Source organism: Xylocopa sonorina, chromosome 1, assembly GCF_050948175.1.
Source record: "Xylocopa sonorina isolate GNS202 chromosome 1, iyXylSono1_principal, whole genome shotgun sequence".
In the NCBI taxonomy this organism is placed as follows: Eukaryota; Metazoa; Arthropoda; class Insecta; order Hymenoptera; family Apidae; genus Xylocopa; species Xylocopa sonorina.
In genome coordinates this window covers 11919963-11943549 of record NC_135193.1, presented here as the reverse complement: position 1 = coordinate 11943549, position 23587 = coordinate 11919963, and the positions used below count along the sequence as shown (strand labels likewise).

The 23587-nt window shown below is 38.8% G+C and overlaps 2 protein-coding genes across 3 annotated transcripts; one reads left to right on the top strand and one right to left on the bottom strand.

Annotated features, from left to right (window-relative positions):
* Positions 1–99: 99 nt before the first annotated feature.
* Smc5 (structural maintenance of chromosomes 5) lies at positions 100–4571 on the bottom strand. 2 transcript variants are annotated; one of them, XM_076893330.1, is made up of 14 exons: positions 4278–4571; positions 3866–4193; positions 3464–3802; positions 3266–3394; positions 2979–3186; positions 2655–2786; positions 2059–2580; positions 1854–1983; positions 1541–1787; positions 1046–1453; positions 739–966; positions 487–666; positions 330–425; positions 100–249 (listed from the first exon to the last, which is right to left on the bottom strand). In XM_076893330.1, the coding sequence occupies exons 1-14, from the start codon at positions 4334–4336 to the stop codon at positions 100–102; spliced, it is 3156 nt and encodes a 1051-aa protein (XP_076749445.1). In that variant the 5' UTR covers positions 4337–4571. The 2 variants fall into 2 exon arrangements, with proteins under 2 accessions (XP_076749445.1, XP_076749456.1); XM_076893341.1 differs by lacking the exon at positions 4278–4571 and having other exon boundaries at positions 3464–3771; positions 3866–3995.
* A 1387-nt stretch (positions 4572–5958) lies between these two features.
* On the top strand, positions 5959–7626 carry LOC143422588 (uncharacterized). The gene is made up of 3 exons (XM_076893353.1): positions 5959–6993; positions 7095–7181; positions 7281–7626. Exons 1-3 carry the CDS (start codon positions 5959–5961, stop codon positions 7383–7385), a joined length of 1227 nt encoding a protein of 408 aa, XP_076749468.1. The 3' UTR covers positions 7386–7626.
* Positions 7627–23587: the final 15961 nt, after the last annotated feature.

The window sequence follows — 23587 nt, the reverse complement described above, 5'->3', positions numbered from 1 at the left end:
TTTCTGTATAAAACGTTGTAAGAGATGAATTGTATCTCACATGAATATATTAATAATACGTGCATTCTGACACTTAGTACTCAAGCTTCAAAAAATATCTTAATCAGCATCCTCGTTCTCCTTTTCCATCATTCTAACAAGCTTTTGGCAATATTCTTCTGTATCAAATTCTGTATGACTAATCATAAATGGTCCATTAAATACACAATGTACAGTAACTGTGTTTGAATATTGTAAGTCAGGTAACAACTAAAAGTAAAAATAAATTTGGTATCATTAATAAATTAACTATTGTTGCACGCGAATAAAAAGTTTCAAAAATAGATTACCTTTGGTGTAAGTAAAAAATACTGAGAACTGTTTGGTCTTCCAGTAATTTTCACGAGTAAATTAAATATTCTTCGTTCATTTGCCGCATCCATGCCCTGTAGTTAAAGTATGTTATTAAAATATAATGGTAATTGTATCACGTTTTATTAAAGTTACCTGGTTAATTTCATCCACACATCGAAAAGGTACTCTTGATAATTCTTGAAGTGAAATCATATAAATAGCAGTGGTCACAGCTCTTTCCCCGCCACTTTGATGATATCTCGTCAATTCTTGTAGCTGGTCCGTGTCTCGGAATTTTACCATAATTTTTAAGCCATATTGATCGAAGTTCATCTACGAATATTTCTTAATTTTCATATATTCTCTTACGAACATACGATTAAGTTTTATTTAATGACGACTTACGTTATTTTCTGGTTGTGCCAATGTGACTTCACCAACACAACCCATTTCTGAAAAATGCATACTAAAGTTGAAATTAATCCTCTGAATGGTTTCTAATAACGGTTTCAACCACTGTTCTCGTAACGTGTCTATGTTCTGTGTAGTTGTTTCCAATTGTTGTGTTTTTTTCTCAATAAAATCTTTTAAATTGTGGATCTCTTTTTCCACTTCCTGGTATTGACGCAGTATCTGAAATTAAAACAGTTAGCAAATATTTAATTTTTATTTACATAAATCTATGTCCAATACTGATACTTATTAGACTCACATTTTCACCATCTACATTATTTCCCATACAAAATACTTTTGCATGCGCAATGTTCAATTCGTTATTAATTTCCTCCATGGTTGGTGGTAATTTAGCAAATATTTTATTTATTGGTGCAAACTCAGCTTCAGACGGACTAACACCATTAGTAGTTTCTAAAGCCTCGTTAAATATTTTTTGTACTTCGTGTTTCAATGGCTGAATTTCTTGGTTGAGCTGTCTCATGTTGTCTTCTGCCACTTTAAGTTTGTCTCTTAAATCTTGAGAATCGTTTACTTTAGTTCTTAAAGTTCGTTTATGTAGCTTTAACGCTAATTCTGTTTGTTCATTAGCCGTAGTAGATTTAAAACTTTCATCCAATAAAGAATTATATGACTTATAAAGTTTTAATTGTTTTCCCAGAATCACCTACAAAATTTGCGTATAAATAATATTAACTCTAATATAAAGAATGATATGTACATATATATTGATATATTAGGCATTTAATAAAACCTTTATATTCTTAGTAAACGATTCTTTTATTCGCTCAATACTCGTTCGCTCATTTTGTAAATCTTCAATCTTTTTCTGTGCCATAGACATTCTAGATTTTAGAGTTTGTATTTGCTGGAGGTCTTGCTGATATTTGTTTCTCTTAGCTCTATATTTTTCTAATTCCTCGTTTATTTCATACACTTCCTCATCAATTTTTTTCACTTTGTTCAATACATCGCTTTTTTTTTCCCGTAATACCTTCAACCTAAAAATATGTTTTAATTATAAATTCGTTCATGGTATATTATTACATGTAAAGGCATGAACAAACTTTTCTTCAATATTTAACACTCTTGATTTATCTGCTACAATCGATAACATTCTTGTACCCGATACAGGTTGCATTCCGATAGACTTTGCTCCTGTATACTTGGATTTGTTTACCGAGTATATATTATTTTCTAAGGAACAAAAATACTATTATCAATTTAATTCCTTACTCAAAACAGGGCAATTAAAAATATTAGTACACTTACGACTGAAATAGCAACGTAGATTAGGTATATTATCTATGTTGTCATCAACTTGATTTGTTCCTATTGGTATGTTATTTAAATTATACATAGTCACTAAATACTTCATAATGGTGCTAGGTGCTTCGACCAGTGAAACTAAGTAATGAGTAAAACCGTATGGTTTGATACGCTCCAGTGGAATATTCGGCTCCATCGGGACATGTTTTGCAGGATCGGAGTGTACAACATTTACTTGCAATTCCAGTTCATCTCTCAAGTAATGTAGCAACCTATTCATATCACTTTTATCTTCGCAGACGAATGCTATTAAGTCACGAAACGAAATGATAGTTTCTAAATATTTGGCGTACGAGATATTAGTTACATTTATATTAAGTAACATTGGTTCGTGTACATGGCTAGAAAATTTATTACGATTTTTTCGTAACCATTCCACTGCTTTATATGTGTCATTACTTTTCTCGAATAGCAATTGCAATCGTTTTGTTTCGATATTAAGATGTTCTAGTTCCGATTCCTGAGCTGAAAATTAAATTTTACTATAGAATCAACAACAAAGAAGAGAAGCAAAGAATCAACAAAAACCAATAAATTACCCCTAATCTCAACATTTAAGCGCTCTTCTTGCTGTTTTAGTGTCGAAGCATTACTAGTTAGCATATTAATGATGTCTCTTTTTTTCTCTACATTGGATAATGCTTCTTGCCGTTGTTTCATTAACAGCTCCTCTACAAAACACAATATATTCTACAAATTTGTTATTTTATTTTAAGATAGTATTAGTACAATTAATTATTTGTCTGTCGTCATTGAACACTGCTTCAACTATGTTTCATTCACACGAGATTAACTCATAAATCGCAATTATATCGCTATCAATAAAAGAAAATTTAATAATTGCCATTCTTAATAATACAAACCAGATCCAATATCTTTTAGCATCAGAGATAAATCATTATCCAACTTGCTCTTCTGTTGCTTTGCAACATTAATGTCACGATCTCGAGCTTTTTCCGTTTCAATTCTTTGTTCACACTCGTTCTCGCAAAATCTAATCTTATTTTTACACTCCAAAATATCATCCATAATATTTTTAAGTTTCATAGTTCTGTTATTAACTTTGTTTTTCTAAAATTATAAAGCATGAAATATACACATAAATATACAAATTTTTGCTATTTTTCTAGCTTATAATATGTAATCTTACATGATCAGAAGCAGCGGTTTGGAGTAGGTCAATTTCCGATTTTATTTTGTTTATTGCATCAGTAATAGGTTTTATTTCGGTTTCCAAAGATTGCATTTTAGATGTTGCAACTTCCTTCTTCTTTTTTAACTAGGGACATTCATAATTATGTGAAAGAATTAGATGTAGTAGTACATTTTTCAAATTTCTTAGTTTTACCTTGCACAATTCCCTACGTTTTTGTTCATATAGTAGCCATGCTTTCTTCTGCTTTAAGGTATTAATTTTCTTCTTTATTAATTTTCTTTCTTTTATACTATTAACACTTTCTTTCAAGCCATCGTATATTTGGGTTTTTAAGTCTAGTAATTTTTTCTTGCTTTCTATTTGTTTCTCTAACTCCTTCTGATTTGTTCCATAGTCTATTAGTTGTTTATGATGTTCCAAAATCATAGGATCACCAACTGATCTCTCTGTATTCTCTAGTAATTCTTGCGCATTCATCTTTGAAAAGTCTTGTACTTTATCTTGTGGCAAAAATTGACAAAGATTATCAACCTAGAGTTTGAAATAAATTAGACATAATTTATAGTAAAAATCATCTTCTTTAAATACAACTACCTGAATGTTAAATGTTTTTGTTACATCCTGTATTTCCTTCATACTTGAAGGTGTTTCATTCAAAAACCATACGGATTTTCCCCTTATATTAAATTCTCTACGAATTACAATGTCGTTCTTTTGCCCATTTGTGAGATGAATCTCAATCTTTGCTTCCTCGCATCCGGACTTTATGTAATCCGCAACATGAATGGCACGTCCAATGGTGGTAGGTTTACCTCCCAGTCCAAGAACAAGGGCACAAACAATCGTCGATTTACCAGTTCCATTTGGCCCAATAATAACATTTAAATATCTACCAGGCTTCACAGAAACTTTGCTATACGTCCTACAATTAAATAGAAATTCCAAACATATTTAGATTATTATTCTTGCGAAAATTAAAAAGAATGTATTTTACATTAATACTTACACAAAATTTTCTAAGTAAATGTACGTAATTATTCCTTTGTCAATGTAACTACTACTCATGATTTCATACCTCGTAATTCCTTTAAATAAATATAATCAATAGATTATTAGAAAAAATGAATATTTAAGTGATATCATTATTGAATATTTCATTGCATTATCACGCAAAATAATATAATTGAATTTAAGCAGTATTTATTCATAATGCTTTGTTAATTATTTAGTTATTGTAGTTTAGAAGAAGCTTGTAACAGCATGTGTTAACATAACCTCATCAAAACAAAGTGTAATCTGTTTCAAGAAATACGTACGTGGTATGATATATCTATACCCAAATGTATCTTAGAGTTATCCAATGTAATCTTATAATTAATTTAAAATATTAACAAATATTATACGTATAACTTCCTTAACGCTAACGAAAATGTTGAAATGCTTCTTAGTGATTTTAAGAAATATAATTGATGAATAGTAAAATATACATTCCTGCTTAAATAAATTAATGAGATATTACGCATAGAAATACTACGATGTGTCAACAAAATAATATATGATAAGCGCATTCAGGAAGTTGATAAAACTACTCATACATAGAAAAATAACGTCAGACGAAATATATGTATATATATTCTTAATTACACAATAAGTGTACATTGAGAAATATTCTTATGATCATAGTATCATTTTTTATAAACATTAAGTAATGTTATTTTAATGTAATTCGATAATCATTTGATATTATTAAAGTTTTATAGAAGAAAATCGACTAATAAGTATTATAACAATAATAATCAAGTACTTTCGATAATAATTTGCAACTAACGGATAGAATCGATAAAATAATTTACTCGGAATATTAGTTCAAAAGACTAATTCTAATCAAGGTAAAACTCGCTAATGACAAGCATGTCATTAGTCTGTTTTCCTTTTGAACTAGATCCGCATAAAAATGATTAAATACTATTACTGTTTAGTGTATGCATCGTTATAAGTTCGATCGCAATATTCTCCTCAATTTTCTCACAGTCGGAAACGTTTCATGTTCGCAAAACATTAGTATACAATGCATATTATCGATATGCCCTTATGTTGCAGTACTTGTTCTCGAAAGCAGGATATCTTTTACCTATATCTGTTGGTGTACAGATTTATGGATATTAGTAACGATCGATACGTGTTACATATTGTTTCAAGTATACGAATCATTAGTGTAAGTGAAGACAATTTTAATCATCGATATCACACGTAGAAGAAGTTGTAAACGTTTAAGAAATATTCAGAAATCAATGATGTTGTTTAGTTATTGAATTTAGGTTCGGTACAGAAAATGTCCGAAAAACTTTATTGAAAGAAGACTTCGGACGAGTGAAATGTTTGACATTTGAAACGAGTAAAAAGTAATTTATCAAGAATGTAACTTTTTTAAGCGATAAGCATACGGAACTATGTCCAATCGCATTAAAAGCATTTTCATGATACGTTGAAGACGCAATTCCATTTTACTTATTAATATGCAATTTTCATTATCGAATTGCACTTTTTCCTCGTTTTGTTGATAGAGTATCATTATTCGAAGAACTTCATCCTTCAAAACGGCAGCTGGCCGTGGGAACACATTAACTGTAACAAATTCCTTCATGCGTGATATCACATTTGAAAATTTTGTTTAACATTTTTAAACAATGTTTAAACAAACGGTAAAGTGCGAGAAAGTGGAAAAACATAAAACATGGAAATTGTTGAGTGCTACGGATTTCAATTCGTTGATGTATCCCTGTCTCTTTATGTCTTGGCTACTCGGACTTTTTCCCTACAAGTGTGATTCACCGACATACAAATTTTCGAAAGTTCGCTTCATATTTTCCACGTTCGCAATATTCATCTACGGAGTCTCGTTGTTCGCCTTGATCTATCAAGTAAACTTCAGCACTTTAATATCCTATGACATACCAAGTGCGATTAGTAACAACTTATTCCTGTTGTTGGACGGAAGCATCATCGTGGTGATGTACATCTTAACTGGTGCACGAGTGACCGTGATTAGGAATCTGTCAAAGATATCCTCGATACTATCGTCGGAGGATTTCAACGATTTGGCAAAGATAATTCACGTGAAGAACCTTATCGGTTTCCTATTTCTGATCGTTCACCTACCAAACTGTTTTAAGGACAACATTTTATTGACTCTGAGGAATATTGACTGTTTATATATGTTGATTACCAATTTTACGGTAGACATGTTTTACATGGACTGCGTGTGCATTCTGAAAGCATGTTTCAAAAGAATGGACGAATGTCTTCGGCAATTAAAGTCTCAGATCGATAGCGAATCGTGGGCGCAATCGCTTGCGCATCGTGAACAGAAAAATCTTTTGCTGCTGATAAAATTGAAAAATTTTGAAGAGAAATACTTGGAAATCAGCGACGTGGTTCAATTGTTGAACAATACGTTTCTTATACGGAATATAATTATAACTGCGTCAACATTCACAGTCGTCACTTTCAATCTGTACTTTCTAATATTGTATTCGAATATTAACGTCCTTGTGAACATAAAGTTCTGGTACTTTGAGTTCTCTTCTCCAGCGGCAGTTTATTTGTTTAAGTTCTCGTTGATAATCTGGGCCTGTGAAACCGCGACAAATCAGGGGAGAAGTATTAAGACGACCGTTCATGACGTTTTCAGCGAAGCAATCGATCCTGTGACGAAACGCGAGGTAATAATTAATCAGCAGTGACAAATATTGATCAATGCCAGAGCTATTAACAACTGCAAGTATTTCCAGACGCTTACTTTTTACTAATCATTAAACTCCAGGTAGAATTGTTGTCTTTGCAAATATTGCACAGAAATAATACATTCACCGCAAAAGCGATAGAGATGAACGTGTCGCTTTTATCAAAGGTAAGACAGACACTTTGAAATTTGAAGCTTCATCGATGGACTAATTTATTCATTTAATACTGTTAAAATTGATCTTAACTAAATTGCGTGTGTTTGTAGATATTAGGAGGTATCACCATGTACATCCTGATTTTGTTTCAATTTCTGTTGGATTCTGTCATCTGCAATAGTTACGCAGAACAAGTTCAAGATGTTTCAGAGTGATGTAAGCGACGCACACGCTTCTCGTCGATGTTTTGGCAGCCTTGCAGCAGGCAACACGATGTGGCCATTAGTAGACACCTGTAACAGTCTATACGGTGTAGCTACACGACTATTTATAAATGATAATGCAAATTAATAAGTGGTTAGATTTAAATCATTCTCCTAATTAATCTGCCGCGAGATAATCGCACGATACTCCCTTCTATTCATATTAACAGGATATTCCATTTTTCATTACCTGACGTTCGCACCTAACTCTATTATTGTAGATATTCCAAAAATAAAGCATCTTCGTGCGATGATACGGAAATATGTATTTTTCATTCGAAAATGTTCATTCTTTAAAATAATTCACTGTAGAGTCATTAAAAATGGATTGGTCCCCTAATTCCTTTCCAAAATTCAAATCTAATCAGTCGCGGGAACGTAAATTCGGTATGTAATTACGATGGAAACGATAAAAGTATCTTAGACATATTAAAGTATTAAATATACCGTTGGTTTAGCAATAAATACATTCTCGATTTAAATCTCTCTATATTTATCTTCGATGCCGCATTCCTGACAACAGGCAGGTTTAACGACGATGTTGCCATTTTCCGGCCAAATAAAATCACAAGAATAGGTCTCGCTTATCCTTTCTGTCGTTCGCCGCGTAATTTTTCGAAATTATTCATGTGCCCGTTGTCATCGTAACAGCACTATCGATGGTAATGTCTACGATCATTTCTTTTATCGAGAATTCTGCTACGATCATCGAACCAGCAACATTAACCGATCGATTTTTCTTCTCTCACTGCACTATGTAACTTTTTGTTCGCAATTATCGATAACGGTACGCCTTCGCGTTTCACCTGAGAAGAAAGGTCGCGATAACCGGCTAGGCGAGGGTCGCGCGGCCACGAGAAATTGAACCACTGTTAAACCAATCAGTGGTTTTAAACGATGAAGCTCGGTTGTTTGTCTAATTCTGGCGGTAAACAAGCGGCCGATTTGTCGTGTAGGCGATCACGCGACTGCGCGAGTCATCGCGCGCACCGAAGCGCCGTTAGTTGTGTCCGATACGTGGTAGTTGCTCAGTGTTGCGCCAACAACCGCGCGGTGAACGACGTATGTATACGGTGTCGTTGATCTCTCGTCTCTCTTGATCGGTTGATTAAAAGAGGAATCAGTTCGACGCGATACGACGAAACATCACGATCACGTGCATCTAAGCCAGGAGAGGGACGGGGTGACGTTCGATTTCAGTCGCAAACATCCAGGACTCACCCCCTAGGGGTTGTTTCCCGCAACTACAACGTTTGTTTCGTTTCGCTCGATGGTTTTGTTTCGCAGAGAAAGTGCGACGTGAGAGGACATTGTACGCGAAAGGGGCCGTCAAAGTCGAGTGAAGAATTTTATGTAATATGTGTGACCTAGAAAAATTACTGACCGGCATGAACGCTGGAGCGATTAGATAAAGCTGGCGAAAAAAAGCTTGGAGTACGGTGGCGCATGGAATTCTATGAAACGACGACGCCAGGAAATCTGACGTTTCATTGATACGCATACGGCTGTTCATTGTGCGATACTTTCTGTTTGCGCGATGCGGACAAGAGCATAAGTGTGCGTTACTATATATAGAAGTTTTCCCGCGAGTCGTTCTTAACAGTTTGATGGGTTTCTTGGAGTAAGAATAAAGCGAGCACCACCGCGGAAGAGTCGTCAGCTTCGTTTTTATGTGATGATGTAAGTATATACTATAAGAAAATTTTGTTTATCTAACCAGAGCCGACGTTTAACTTTCATTTTACATAATCCGGAAGGGAACTAGTACTAGAAACTGGTAATGAACCACCTGTAGCTTGTGTGCCTCGTATGACCCACTGAACTCGTTCGTGCAATCGACTTTGTTTATTCTATACGTATTTCTACGTAGCTGTCGAAACTTGCGACGAACAATGGATTTATCCAAATGAAAGCCGATTCTATTTTTATAGCGCGACACTTATATCTGTCATTCGACTAGGAAGAGTTAACGAGAATTTATGGGTAGCGGAGATTAGTTTATTAGACAGTCCTCAGATACCACACGTCGGTCATCCGCGTGCGACGTTTCATCCTCGTTGTGCAAAGTGCACAGTGGTAATTCTGCATTTTCATGCGTTCGCTCGTGTACAGCCGTGAACAGTGCAAAACGAAGCGTTATCAAATGCACATTTCGCTCGCTTACCAGATGATCGATAAGATTCTTGCGGTAACGTCGATAAACAATGCACAGTTTGTTTGTTACATGCGGCAGACAAAGATGTTTTGAAAGTTAGCCCCGTACCATCTGTATCTCTTGCGCGGACAAATATTTTCGTCCGATAGTCGTGACGCGATGCATATACTACTCGCGAAGTCTTTCGAATTCCGAATAAAATATTTCTACGGTTACCAGTTTCTTTTGCGGCGATACGCAGAAATCTCGGTACTGCGCAAAAAAATCTTAGGTCGTTCGCGTTGCCGATATCGTAAGCTGAAGCTTAACCGTTGCACCTATCCTTTCTGGTATTCCTTGAAATACGATCACGAACCTTTGATTAGCGGTCGTCATATTCGAAATGGACTATCAAAGGAAAATGAATCTTCAAACATTACCTTGATATTGTCAGTTTTGGGCGCGTATTTTTGTTTGGACCACGGATTTTTTTGGAACGTCGAAATAAACGGAGCACTAGTTTGAATATCGTAAAGCGCGTCCGACATCGCGGGAAACGAGTTAGAAAAGGAAAGCAAGCTTGGAAAACAAGCTTTTTGAATTGCAGAAAAGTGAATCGCAGGATATGCCAAATGAGTATATTATAAATTTATTCAGCAGGCAAAAAAATGTTGCCATTTGCTCGTTATGTCGGTTTTGCATTACTTAACATTTGCACTATATTGTACATACGCCTAACAATTGCGTTCTCTAAATGCACTCGAACACTTCTTTGTCTCTAAGGAAGAAATAGAATAAATTTTCCGTTTCTCACGAAAGTATGCACGGAAGGGAAAAAGCGCGAGAATGGTGGAACAAACATCGATTATATATGCGAGGAGGAAGGAAAGAAAAGGAAGGAACGAATAATTTGTTCGTTCGTTTCACGGTTATACTTTCACGCAGCGTTGAACTGCGTCTTAGCCGTAAAAATAAGTCGGATCCGTGGCCGTGGTTCACCGTTTCCTAGTGGAGAACGCGGTCTCGCGTGAATAAAATTCGACAACCGAGTCAAGAATCGGTTGCTTTCCCTTTACTCTAGCATTTACTCTAGCCTTGCCACCGATTTCCTTACTACTTTTCCTGTGGTTCTCGACTGCCTTCTAACTAGAATCAGTCGACCTTGCTTACGATAGTCATTGTCACGGTACTACGTTAGATACGAGCAAACTTCAATAGTGCTGTGAATGATTAGCAAGAAACTTGTTTGTTCGCGAGCGGACACATGACTATTAACGTTCATCTGGTTTGCCATTTCTATGGAAATCTCGGGATCTGTCGTTGACATTGCGTTACGTGATTATGTGTGTCGTTCATAAGCATTAGATAATTTGTTTTGTCACCAATTATTATTATCGGGACGGTTTGCTTTACTTTTGATTTTCAATTTGGAAAATTTATTGAATAATTTGCAGATATGAATTTTGCCGCGAGCAGGTTTCGCATTACTCTCGAATGTATTACCTATCCTGGTAAATGTTCTATTGTAATGGAGACGTGTTAACGTCCTCTCGAATGTTTGATCAAAGTGCTCGACGCTTTGTGACGAAGGAAACATTCAATCTTGAAAAATAAGGTTCGTTAGTTTTGCTAACCACAGTATCAGCATGTTTTTTTCAAGTCAATGATAACAATACGTTCTCGGATATCTGATGAATCAGTTTTTCAAAAGAACACTGCTTACATCCAGAATATTACTAATGGCGAAAATTAGATTTTTCCTCCTGTTAACATTTCATATTTCTTCTTAGACTGGATCGTGTTCTGATAGTTTTAAAAGAACTGGAATCTGGCGATTTCTTCGTATGGTTACATTGCATCGCAGCGAATCAGATCTGAATTTCAAGGCAAAGTCGAGTTTCCCTTAAGCTAACGAAATGACAAACAGAAACGTGTTCTCCGCTCCAGGAGTCCCATTCACGCGCGAAAATTCCGCTCACACCAGGAAGCAGGCTACCTTATCTATCGCACAGTTCCATCAAACGAATGACTATTACGTCAGAATTGGGTTTTTCAAAGAGGTTCTTGTTTATGCGCGCATTTGCATAGATCTTTCCATCCGCGATGCCTTGTCATCCGTTATCTGGCTCGATGACGTTCTGTACGATCGAATGGATTCTCCGTGAATCCAATTTGAATTCCCGCGTTTAGAGTTACACGCGTACTTAGTCACTGTTCCGTATCGATGGAGTTCGCAAGAATATTTCTTAGTTACTATTTCTGATATTCTTGCGAATACTTCGAAACGACGATTTTCCACAACGAGCTGCCCACCTCGTTCTCTTTCTCGGCGTTCAATGACTCACCAGCCCGATGACGATGACGCTAACTATGACGATGCTATATTTTGACGAAGAATCTCTTCCCCGCCAGGAAGAGGGAGGAAGACTGGCGCATGGCTCCCGTGGCCGGAAATGAATCAAGCGTACCGTAAGCATTTGTTTGTGGGCACCAACGAAGGCAATGCACGTAGATATTATGCTCTTCTCGCAATACCGGATGTTATGAAAGACGCAACAAATCTAAAGAATTACATGGAGAAAGAGCACGTACTATTCTCGTAAATGGTAAAAGAAACTCAAATTCTTCTTCCTCAAGCGTCATCAAAATATTTATTGACCAAATTTATCACTTACGGATCACTCAAAAATAGACGTTCTTTCATAAATGCCTAACTGATTGTGTAACCAGTGAATTTATTCCATGTTTTGGCTAGTTCAAGAATGTTTTCATAGTTATTGAAATATCAAGCGACCTACTAAAAACGAATCGAACGGCCAATTTAAAAGTAATATGTACGATTCAACTGGTAGCACGCGATATTATTTATAGCAATTGTTGGTCCCCCAGTTACCATAAATGGACAAAACTCTGCTTATAGGGAGTTAATCTTCGCAACGGTTGAATAACGATAGTAGGGACATTTATGGAGTGGTTGTTAGTTTGCGCATAATCTGAATAAATAGGACATTGTCAGTGTATGCAGTATCTATCTTGATTGGTAAATAAAGCGGCAAGAAAGTGCAAGTCATTTTTCCTGAATCGTTTCCGGGGTAGCCGATTTCTCAACTCGAAATAATAGAGTCAAAAGTCTCGGTTACATAGGCAAATAATCTGATGCAATGATAATGAAACATGTAAAATTGTGTGTGCCGTTGAACGAACGAGTCGTACTCGAACGAAACTGGAGCATCACGGCTGGCGTAACCAGTAGAAAGGGACGCGTCATGGTCAGACGGCGCATCCCTACCGCCTCTAGGCGAACGACCCTATCTACTTTTAACTCTGGTCTATTTTTATCACTTACCATAGGTTAAAATTGTTCGGAATCAGATGTTTCAACCTTTATCTCTCTCTCTCTTTCTTTTTCTCTCTTTCTCTCCCTTTCCTCCCTCTCTTCTTTTCTCTTTCACAACTATTTGACTATACTAGCTTTTGAAAAAAAACCATGCAATAAACAAACTAAAAGAAGTCATTCGATATAATAAAAATGATAATTTTTCGGACCAAGGGATTAAAAAGTATGTACTCCGCTTTACGATCAGAACTAAAATCTGTTTTAAGGAATCTCTTATGTAATATCTTGATAACCGAGCGTTGTGCACGCGTGAAAGACCGATCTGAACTGTCTCCTCGATTAGATTAGAGCACGACAGAGACACGAACATCCTCAATCATCGGCCAAATAGTTTGCATCATAATAGAGTGACTCGATGACAAGTGCTTTCCTTCAACCCCTAAGCGGAGGGAGCATCGTGATCAACGATGACGCAGCAAAGATCAGCTGCTGCGCACGTTACGCCGTTTCTAGGTGACGAAAATGGCGACGCAAGTTGCGTCTGTAATGGTGCAACTTGCTGTCCGCGTTACAGGTCATAGATCCGATTTATATACACGTGTACACGAGCGCATAGAATTTCGTAGTGGACAGCCGTCGGGTGTACCGGAGACTCGCGTGTCAGGGACACCGCGCACGTTTACGCTGGCTGATTACGACGCCTAAGAAGCGCACTTTTTATAGCCACGCGTCGTTTACTACAGTTGGCATCGGCGCCGGCTAGATTCGATCATTAACGTGACGGCGGCCGAGCGCGAAACGATGATCGTTGAATTGGTACCGACAACCGCAATTGTCCCGTTCGACAACCAGCGGTTTTGCGGTTTATATAACAGTGAACCTCACGGGACACTTCTTCGCTCGAGCGGGACTAAACTGGAAGAGAAAGGGTAACGTAAGTCGTGGTGATACTTTTGCCCGATTCAGATCGAAGGGACTGTGATTCGTTGCTTCCTCATTTATTTCCGTGTGATTTCTCTGTCCTGTTCTCATCGTTTTCAACGGGCATCAACTAATTGTTCCTCGATTTAAATTTAAATCTTGAAGTGACATCGGATGTGCCAGCTTTTCTATTTACAAACGTTTCTTTCATTTTGTCGTACAAATTAGGAACGGCAGGAATCGTCCACGGCCTTCGTAGGATTGCGACGCAAATAATGCTCGTCCACGAGCGCACTGCCGTAGCAGCGCATAGCACTGCGTATCTTATTCATCTATTTGTCTCGTTTACCTCCGCATCGTGGTGCCACGCGTCGAGGTTTCCGCGTCGCGTGCCAAATATTTCTCTCACAGGTTGCGTCACACGGTTTCGATAGCGCACAACCATAATCGAGACACGTTAGCTTCGGAACGGACGTTTACCCCGCTGGTTGTCACTCTCACGATCGAAAGCGTGTTGCCCGAACACGCGTCGCACGCGAGCCGACACTCTTGCGCACGTATGCACAAACCGGGTCGATGACTTCCTTCCACCCACCTGTCCCGCGAGATTTATACAGCCAGTGGTGCGGCCTTGACTGTCCTCAACTAGATACCAAATCGTCCAGACGATAATATATAATTGCATCGAGTCATTTCAGCGACGATTATTCTTCGAATCACTCTTTCGAACGAGAATCAAAAGCGGACACGAGGAAACGTCTAGCTTTCTCGAGAAGTCGAGGATATTTAAAGATATCAAAGTGGTTTCTAGGTTGAAGAAATTTTGTATACCAAGCATTGAATAGATTGATAGTTTAATCTTAAGCGTTTGTTCCATCTATCCTTCGTCTCTTGTCTAAACTTGTGTGTATTTTTACAACCAGATAAAACACGCTTTACCAAAGTCTAAGAAATCGTTTATCTTGGCTATTTTTAACGGAGAAACTGTAACCTTTCGATTGTTAATAACCGTGAACCTCGGGAACGTGCGCCTTCCCGGTAATATTTCTAATTATATTTACGCAGTTCGAATTAACACCGTGATGAGTTGGCCGAATTCAAGGATACTTTTCGTAAACAGTCAGAAATATCTTTATTACGCGCGATATCCGCTAGCCCTAATAGTATGTAACTATGACGTATGTTTGCTCCGAAAATTTCCGGTTTTCGCTGTTCACAGAATCTGTTTTCATCGTGCCCGTCGTTTCCTCCGTTTCCTGGCAACCGTGTAGGAAGCGAAACGACGTGCACATAGGTGCACATAGTTCGTACGCAGAAAGGACCACGTGATGTTAGCATGAAACTTGTTTACAGGACAGAGCTATTAGCCGTATCAACTCTGAGGAACAAGTTGCAGTTATTCAGAGAGCCTTGATTTCATTGCCGTGGACGCGTACCTAGTTGCGTGCACGCCAATGCTCTGTGCACGAGTGTCGTGATTGCAGTTTAAACACGAGTATTATTTGCCGAGAATTTGTCCCGACACATATTTTTCCTGATTCACTGAGCCCGTTTGCGGCATTTTATTATGTTTTCATTTCAGCTAGAATTAAGCGATTCGTAACGAGTTATATAAATAATGATCGATCTATTGCATCGTCGTCGTTCGATTAGTTCAAGAAAAAGCGATAACAGATTTGGAAAGAAAGCAGCGCTAGAAGTTACACACCGTTGACGAGTACATCGAACATATTTGTTAAAAAAATGTCAGGACCGTGGAATTGTGTTCTTAACGCATTCAAGTCTAAATTAGCAATCGAACTTGCAAATGAAGCATTTTCCTGTGAATACTTGGGCTACAATTCAGCTTGGTTAACGGTGTCAACCAGAGAACAAATGTAATATTCTTCGAACGCCCCGGACGAAATAACGATCGGGACGATCAGGACGATGTCCGCGCTATTTTCGACCGTTCGATTTTTGTTGGACGGTAGCATTCCTCATACATTAAAAAGATTATTTGGCATTCTGAAACGTCTATCGCGCTGTGCATTGCATTCATAAATACCCACTAGCGGGCAGAGCTGGTGCGTCAGAGGAAAAATAATAGTCGACGAAAGGGTTAATCATAATGTGTCACAATATAATACGTTACACGGCCAGGATACTAATGATTTATGAAGGAGCGAGATAAAGACGGCGGTAGTTGTGCAAAATATCGGCCTCATCTCACCTTTATTCGCCTTATCTGGCTGCGTGGGTGGCTAAGATCAATAAATCGGAATGCGTAACGCAACGTGTTCCCTTGCGAACAGCCAGCTGCAAATATATGAGGTGCATACCTAGAAGTCCATTCGAATTCTTGCGCGCCATCCAAAACGTGCCGTCTTTCTTTACACCATACATTCAAGGACTCCATCTTGGTTTAAACATTTTCTTAATACGCTTTTATCTTTCTAACTCGACAATTTCACAAAAAATTTTTTACGATATTTTTTGTCCAACAAAATTTCCCGTGGACCGACGTTCAAACGTAAAGTGTAGCCAACGACTGTCTTCGCGATAAAAGCATGACCATCGTAAACACTATTGGTCCGTGTTGAACAGTGTTAACTTGCGTTCAAATATCGTACGATTCCGATTGCGGGAACAGAAACTTGTTTATCGACGTCGCGGTACAAAAACAATTCCGAGACGATTACGTCGATTCTCGGCATCGACACGTTACTGTTCCAGGCGACAAACGAGAGTGTAGCAGCGAGACGTAGGCTTCCCGACCGGTTTTCACGATCACTGGCCTAGTTTTTCGAGCGACTCTGTTAATCGTTTCATCTACGGCTTTCCCGATTCGTAGAAGCGGGCAAGGTTAACCGGTCAGCGAGTTCGTGATCGAATCGCACCAAGTTCGTAGTACAATAGATCCAGACCCCTGCTTGTTTCAATCGTTTGATGAATCACCTGCTGTAATTCATAATTTGCCGTGTATCTACCAATTGAATGAATTTCCAATCCTTCGTGATTCATGCGACGGAATCTTGTCTGGGTATGGGCTTATAATAGAATTCCATTTATGGATCGGAGTGAAGTTCGAGTGAATTCCTGGTTAGCTGAACTCTCGTCTGGTTGGTCTTACCTAATCTACTGCGCGTCGTCATTTCAACCTGAGGCGACTCCTGTTATATGAACGACCTAGTTATGCGAATCCTATTGTATTCATAGTCCTTTGGTTTGTACTTCGGGGTCTTTCAGTTTACAATGTAACACATTGTCTCTATGCGATGACTCGCTCTTTTTGCAAATTAATTCAATAATGTTAGTCAAACGAAGATTAATCATCTTCGAATCGATTTAATACAGCATCTTTTCCTCTTGGAGTTTCCCCAAGTCGATCCTCCGATCGCAGAAACGATTTTTCCTCGCGATTTCCACGCTTCAATCTTGTACTCCAGCGTTGACTGCACCACTGACAAGTTTCTGTCATTATCACCGTCTGCGAGTGAAGAACGGATCGTTTGCTCCGTTCCGTGTCGCCTGTTGGACTTGAATCGATTTATGGCTTTTCAACCTTGGCCGTTCGACGCCAGGTTCGCGTGTAGAGAAAGGGTAGGAGAATTGGACGGGATCGCGATGGCCAGATTTATTAAATTCCAATGTCAAAATTATTAACAGTGATTCGTCTCGTCTGTTCGAAAACCGACTTAGTTAACGCGCGCGTGCGTTCCTCAGCCTCGGAACCAGTGTTCAATTTTGGCTCGTATTGATTGACGTTAATTGTAGTAATTAACAGAACGTAAGTTTCTACGAAGTTGCAAAGGGAGGATGAAAGTTGTTGACTCGGAGGATTCGCTTAGCGATGGGATCAAGCATATCACGGATGCAGCATTCGAAACGGCGAATTGTTCATGGTCCTGTCTATGCTGAAACTGATTCGGATTCGTGAATACGCATCGATCCTGATTCCATCTATAAACTCGCAGGTTATTTAAATGTATTACGAGTATTACGTGTGTGTACGTGCTCGATCATCGATCAAACGCGTGTTCTTCATTGAGAAATTGCTAGAGTTGTTTTCAGACGGACCGCGTCGTTGTTTATCGTTATCGATTAGAGTACATATGTACACATGCACACGGTCCTACTTGGAACTCTGGCAAACAAGTGTCATGGTGACGTCAATCTACGGCTAATGACAACGACCAGCGCCGTTTCATGCGTACCTTTATCCATGCGATTGAAAATGCATCCATTATATGTATAAATATGCAGGCACGAGTTCGCGCGCGTCAATGCCTAACATTTTGAAATAATTACGTCATTAGTCGCAACGCGTTTCAAACGTCACGGAAGAGTTTTTAGTTATCGAGCCAAAGCATTGTTACTCGATCGTGACAAACTGTATCCGGTTCGTTGATTTCCTCTCGCTCATTGATCGTAAGTATATCCTATTCTCCTGAATTACACCGACTGATTAATTATATTTGGAATTACAAGACGATCTCCAGACACCGTAGTCCTTGCTACTCTATGACCCACATATTGAATCATCGACTAAATGGATGAAAACGGCAACTCGTCTGCATGATTCGCGTGCAGGGTCGTTGGACTCGAACACACTGACAATGCGATTTGATGCAATGCGATACGATTTTTAAGACTATTCCAAGTGTACATTGTGATAATATACCGCACCCTCGTTTATTAATCGTACAACGTGTTCAACCATTATCCGTGACGCAAGCTTCCTTGCTTGGATGGCTCGTAATTGGATTAGCGATTCAATGGAAACGCGCTCGTTCCCATGGAAGAGATTGCCATTATCATGGCATTGTGCTCAAGTCGATATCTATGGACGTCAACAGCCAGTAACGGGGCGGTTCTCCGAACGCTTTCGACATCGTCCCCGATAAATATAGCGGCGATCACTCACGATCGGAACTGTCGCACCCATGACTGTATTATTCCATGTTTATGACGACACGTGGTGTACTAAAAATAATTCGTCGCCGTGTATTCTCGATATATCGGCTCGCTTATCAGTTGCAACAAACAAGAGCGAACCGTTGCATTTTTCCAGCCGCTGAGAAAAATAAACGATAAGAAGGCTGTCTTGGGGCAAATCCTTCTTCCTTCGTCTATATCGTTCCTACTTTGTTTATCTCGCTTTTTATTCGCAGATTTCGTTCGGCATTGGAACAATAACGCTGTTATCTGCGAGCGACGTTTTCGAAGCTCGTGTTTCATATTGAAAAACACAAATAATAGAAGACAAAGTAAGGGCGGCTACAATTATGGAGGGAAAGAGCACCGTGGCAAATATAATTGATTGGTAAGTTTAAATAGGATTGACGTCATTGATAGGATTCGTGGCTTCATCTTGCATAAAAACAAAACTGACAACGCACATTCCGTCTGTGTAAGCATGTAACTGTATTTACGTCAATGCTGTAGTAATTGCTTAAGCTGCGAAACTATAAATTAGAGTGAGAATGTAAATAATTGTCAATGAATAATACGTTGCACCCCCCTCTGTAGGAGAAATCTTGGTAAATGTTTTAAAAGATGTAAGAGATTAGTATACTTTACGTAAATCGTATGAATTACAAACGTGTAGTGTAATATGCAATGTCAAAATTTACTGCGTATATTTCGATATAAAAAAAATAATACAATCTCTTAATCGTATTCACGAAAATGGGGGCTTGATTGGTTACCATATGATGTATATCTTATCTCATCCGTCACAGAACTCAGTTTTGCGAAATAGCAGAATCTGAGTCGCGTACATTTATTCGCATGCATTCGAGCGTGGTTTTTGTTCAAATGTGTTTTTCCACGTTATCACTGACGCGGCAAGGCCAAACGAATACACCGCTCGACTATTGGCGCCATGCGAAAAATGGGAGGCCAATGGCATGGGATTCTTATTATCGATTTCGGGGCTTCCCGCGATGCTTGTCCCTCTTAATGTACATGCACATGATATTTTGCGTTCTAATAGTTCTTTTTTTTTTCGATCAACGTTCCCGGTAATCTCATGAGGGCGACGTTCGTGACGTTTCCGAGAATACTTGACGCGTAAAGCGTGCGAGTCGCGATGACGCAAACGTTTATTGAAAGTTTTGCCGTTTTCTTGAAGTTGTTTTTCAACCGAAGAATCCGTTCTACTGGAAAACAATTCCTTTTCATTTACCCCGTTGCCGCGCGTCTCCGTCTCTTGTCTTTCCGTTGATATATGTACGTAGAATGGAACACGTGGAAAATCGAAAGGTGCTCCGTCTTTCTTCCCCTTTCGTCTTCTCTTTCGCTCATTCAATTAACTCTGCATATCGCGCGCAGTTGTATACTAATCTTAATGAACGCGTTTATCTATTCGTTTGCGTACGCACGTGTCTTTGCGGTGCCAGTGGCGTCGCAGTGCATTTTCATTTTTTGCCCGTCCGTTTTTACCCTAGAAATAGATTCGCTAAGAGATCGAGCCGCGTGTCTCGTTTCTTTTCCATTTTGTTTGCAGACAGTATTCTTGTGATACTGGTTCATGAATTTTTACGATCCGGTTTGATGGCGTCTTTAAAGAGGGGGAACATTTAACATCGTTTCGTAGAATTTCTTTTGATGTTTTTCAGCCAAAAGAAAACCAGACTGACTCTACTTTAATACTTCCAGTTTGACCCGAACGCCGAAGAAAAATCGTGTTAAAAAAGCAATTAACTATACCATTTATACCACGTATATCCAACAATCGAGGTCGCTATTTTATGCGCACAGATATAGGGTTGCTGGCGATATCCACGGGGTTGTAAGATTCTGCAATGCATCGTATATAATACATCATCCTTGTATCTCGAGAGGTCAAAGAAATAACGAAATATCGAAATTTTCTACTATTTTTCTATCGATCCTCTGTCCGTTTTCAACCGTCTTCAATCGGTAGTATTAAATGTCGTAGCCAACCGATGTCCTTTAATCTGTTCTTATTTCAACATTGTGGTATTAATGGAAAATCTAAAGTAAATATGTTTACGCTCGATATGCTGCATCGTCCAAGATAAGCAAGCGATACTATGTATTGCGCGTCGAGTGGCTACTCTTCTCTAAGGGAAGAAGAGTAAAAGAAGTCAGGTACCGATCTAACTGCGTTACGATAAAAGGAAGTTCAATATCTTGCAGCCGTTGAATTGCGAAGCGTTCCGTTTCTTCAGCGTCATTTTGTCGCCCACCTCGAAATGCTAAGTCGATACGTTGATATTCTCCTCGTTCATTCCTTCGTGACGCAACGTCGATGAAAATATCTGCGCTCTAGTTCCGATAAATTGCGGTATTGCTGTCAAGTACATCGTTCAGCATCGTTATCGAGGGTATCCGCAATACTTGTCGATGGTGTCACATGGTTGACGAGTCTGGAGGACTGTCGGAACAGTTGCATCATAGTTCTAAGCAGATTTTGATAACGGATCGCGTTCCTACTTCATTTTTGGAGCAAACACTTCGAGATCATGTATAAAATGTTTGTCATTTTGTATTTTAATTTGTATTAACTGGATCTTATTAGTCAAGATTACATGTTAACCTATTCTTCACTGAACGCTAATAATAACCGAGTTGAAACTATGATAGACTGTAGAGAAATATTCGACATACTCGGGACGTAATTTACTGTTGCGGATTAATGTAATTGATATCTATTATACGTGACTTTAATGTTTTGCGAGTATACTCTGAAGAATTTTCAGCTTGATTCATGATTTCCATGAACAAATTAACATAATCTGTCTGTACAATGATGTGTAAAATTTAAACTAAAAATTGCATAGAATTTAAAGAATTCCTATTAACATCAACTTCGTATTGCTTAATATCTCAAGGTGAATCGAAAATTTTGCGTATTAATACGCTATAGTTGGCGCGTGATCGAGAGTTATTCGGAAGAAAGAAACGAATATAAACGCTTACACGGGTACCATTGGCATTTCAGCTATCCATGATCTCGTCTATTTCCACGAATACACATCAAATTATTCGTAATACGTAAACAATTTGATTATCCGAGCGATATTACAGTTGAATGACGCACAAGGCGGGATATCCAGTGCGATCCTCACTCTCGTACTACGATAGCATGCTAAACACCTAAAACAGCTGCGACCGTGTAATTTCCTTACCTACGTTACGTAGCGTCAACTTGAGTAAGAAAGACTCGAAAAAAAATCCTAAATACCTATCCTTCTTGACTAACCAGTTATTTACATATTTACAGTAGTTGGAAGAAGTATTTATACATTTTTATATTTACACCAGGATTTACATACTAATTAATTTAATAACGCCTTCCTGTAACCACAAAAGCGGTGCATGCGCAAATAAATGAATCATCATCCAATGAACAACACCCAAGAGCACCGATAAATCACTACGTTCTTAGAACAGTAATGTTCCAATAAACCATTCGCAATTCTATACGTGTATGTCTTTCGAACGAAGTTATTCACGGGATGCACGTTTTCATGGAAATGCATGAGATCGGCATGATTCCTGGAGGCAGAGCGGCTCGTTCGATAATTAGAGCGACCGTAAGAAAACGAAAGCTGTCGAGAATGGAAAATGCACGTGAGATGCGGTCAGTTGGAAAACGGTTCGGTTCATTCGCCCAGGGGTTGGAAAAGTCAAAGCGCTCGCAGTGATGCCGCCGCCCATGGCTAAGAATAGCACGTGGCGATCATTGCTTCTTGTCACCTTCCTTGACGTCCTAGTCGTACAAACGACGTGTGCTTTGCCGTTGATCGGTGTAAGCTGACGGGCCACACATCAGAACCGGAGATATTCGCGTCTACCGCTTTTTCCGTTCTCTATGTACCTCGACAGTCCTGAGAATCCTGTCGCACCACGTCACGCGATGAAAAACTAACTGTTCTTGAGTTGGGGTCGAATACAATTTGGAACTGAATCTACGATGAGATCCACAGTGGCGAAAACTCTTTCTAAACAAGACTATGGAATTGTAAAAACCGTCGTACTGGCCTTTTTCCCGTTTTTCACCGCGTTCGTACGTGTTGAGCGTTTCACAGCTACTCGACCGACCAGTATTTCCGTGCACGATCATCGTGATCCCACCTGTCCAAACCCGCCACGAATAATATCTTCTCTTCGTCGCCTAGACAGAGAGGCAGAGTCACGTTTTTCCTTTACAAGTACAAGTTTATCGTCTGTCGTTTACCAACGGATCACCCCGGTGCGCACATTGTAGCTATTTATACGTACAATGTTGCATTGTTAGATGGACTGTAACCTGCGTGCCACAAGTCTCGTGAATCCTATTATATTCTACCAGATAGCGTTTCTTTCTCAATTATAGAGCACACCATTCGTCGTCGAATTCTCGTTTCTGTTCAACGATAGGTTGTTTTGCCAGTGTTCTAGATACGTTTTCGTTACAAAGCCTTGAAACGAGTGACGACGTCCCGATGATTGCTATCGATTCCGGCTCGAAAGCCTGTTTTCTTTACAGTTGGAGCACATTGTATGTTTTGATATCGACCGTCTGCAAGGTCGTCCATCTCGGCGTAAACTTTGCTAAGATTATTGCTCGATCTTTGGAATCTGACAACGTAGGCGCCAATGAGTCTGCGCGTCGGTATTTATGTGTATACGTTTTTACGACACTCGTTTCTTTGCGCGACACTAACTCGCGATGTGATTGACTGTTTATCAGTGTAATTGGCTGTTGAAATCGATGATTGGCATTAGGAACGTTTAAGTTACAGTGAACATCAGAATTGATTTAGAAGT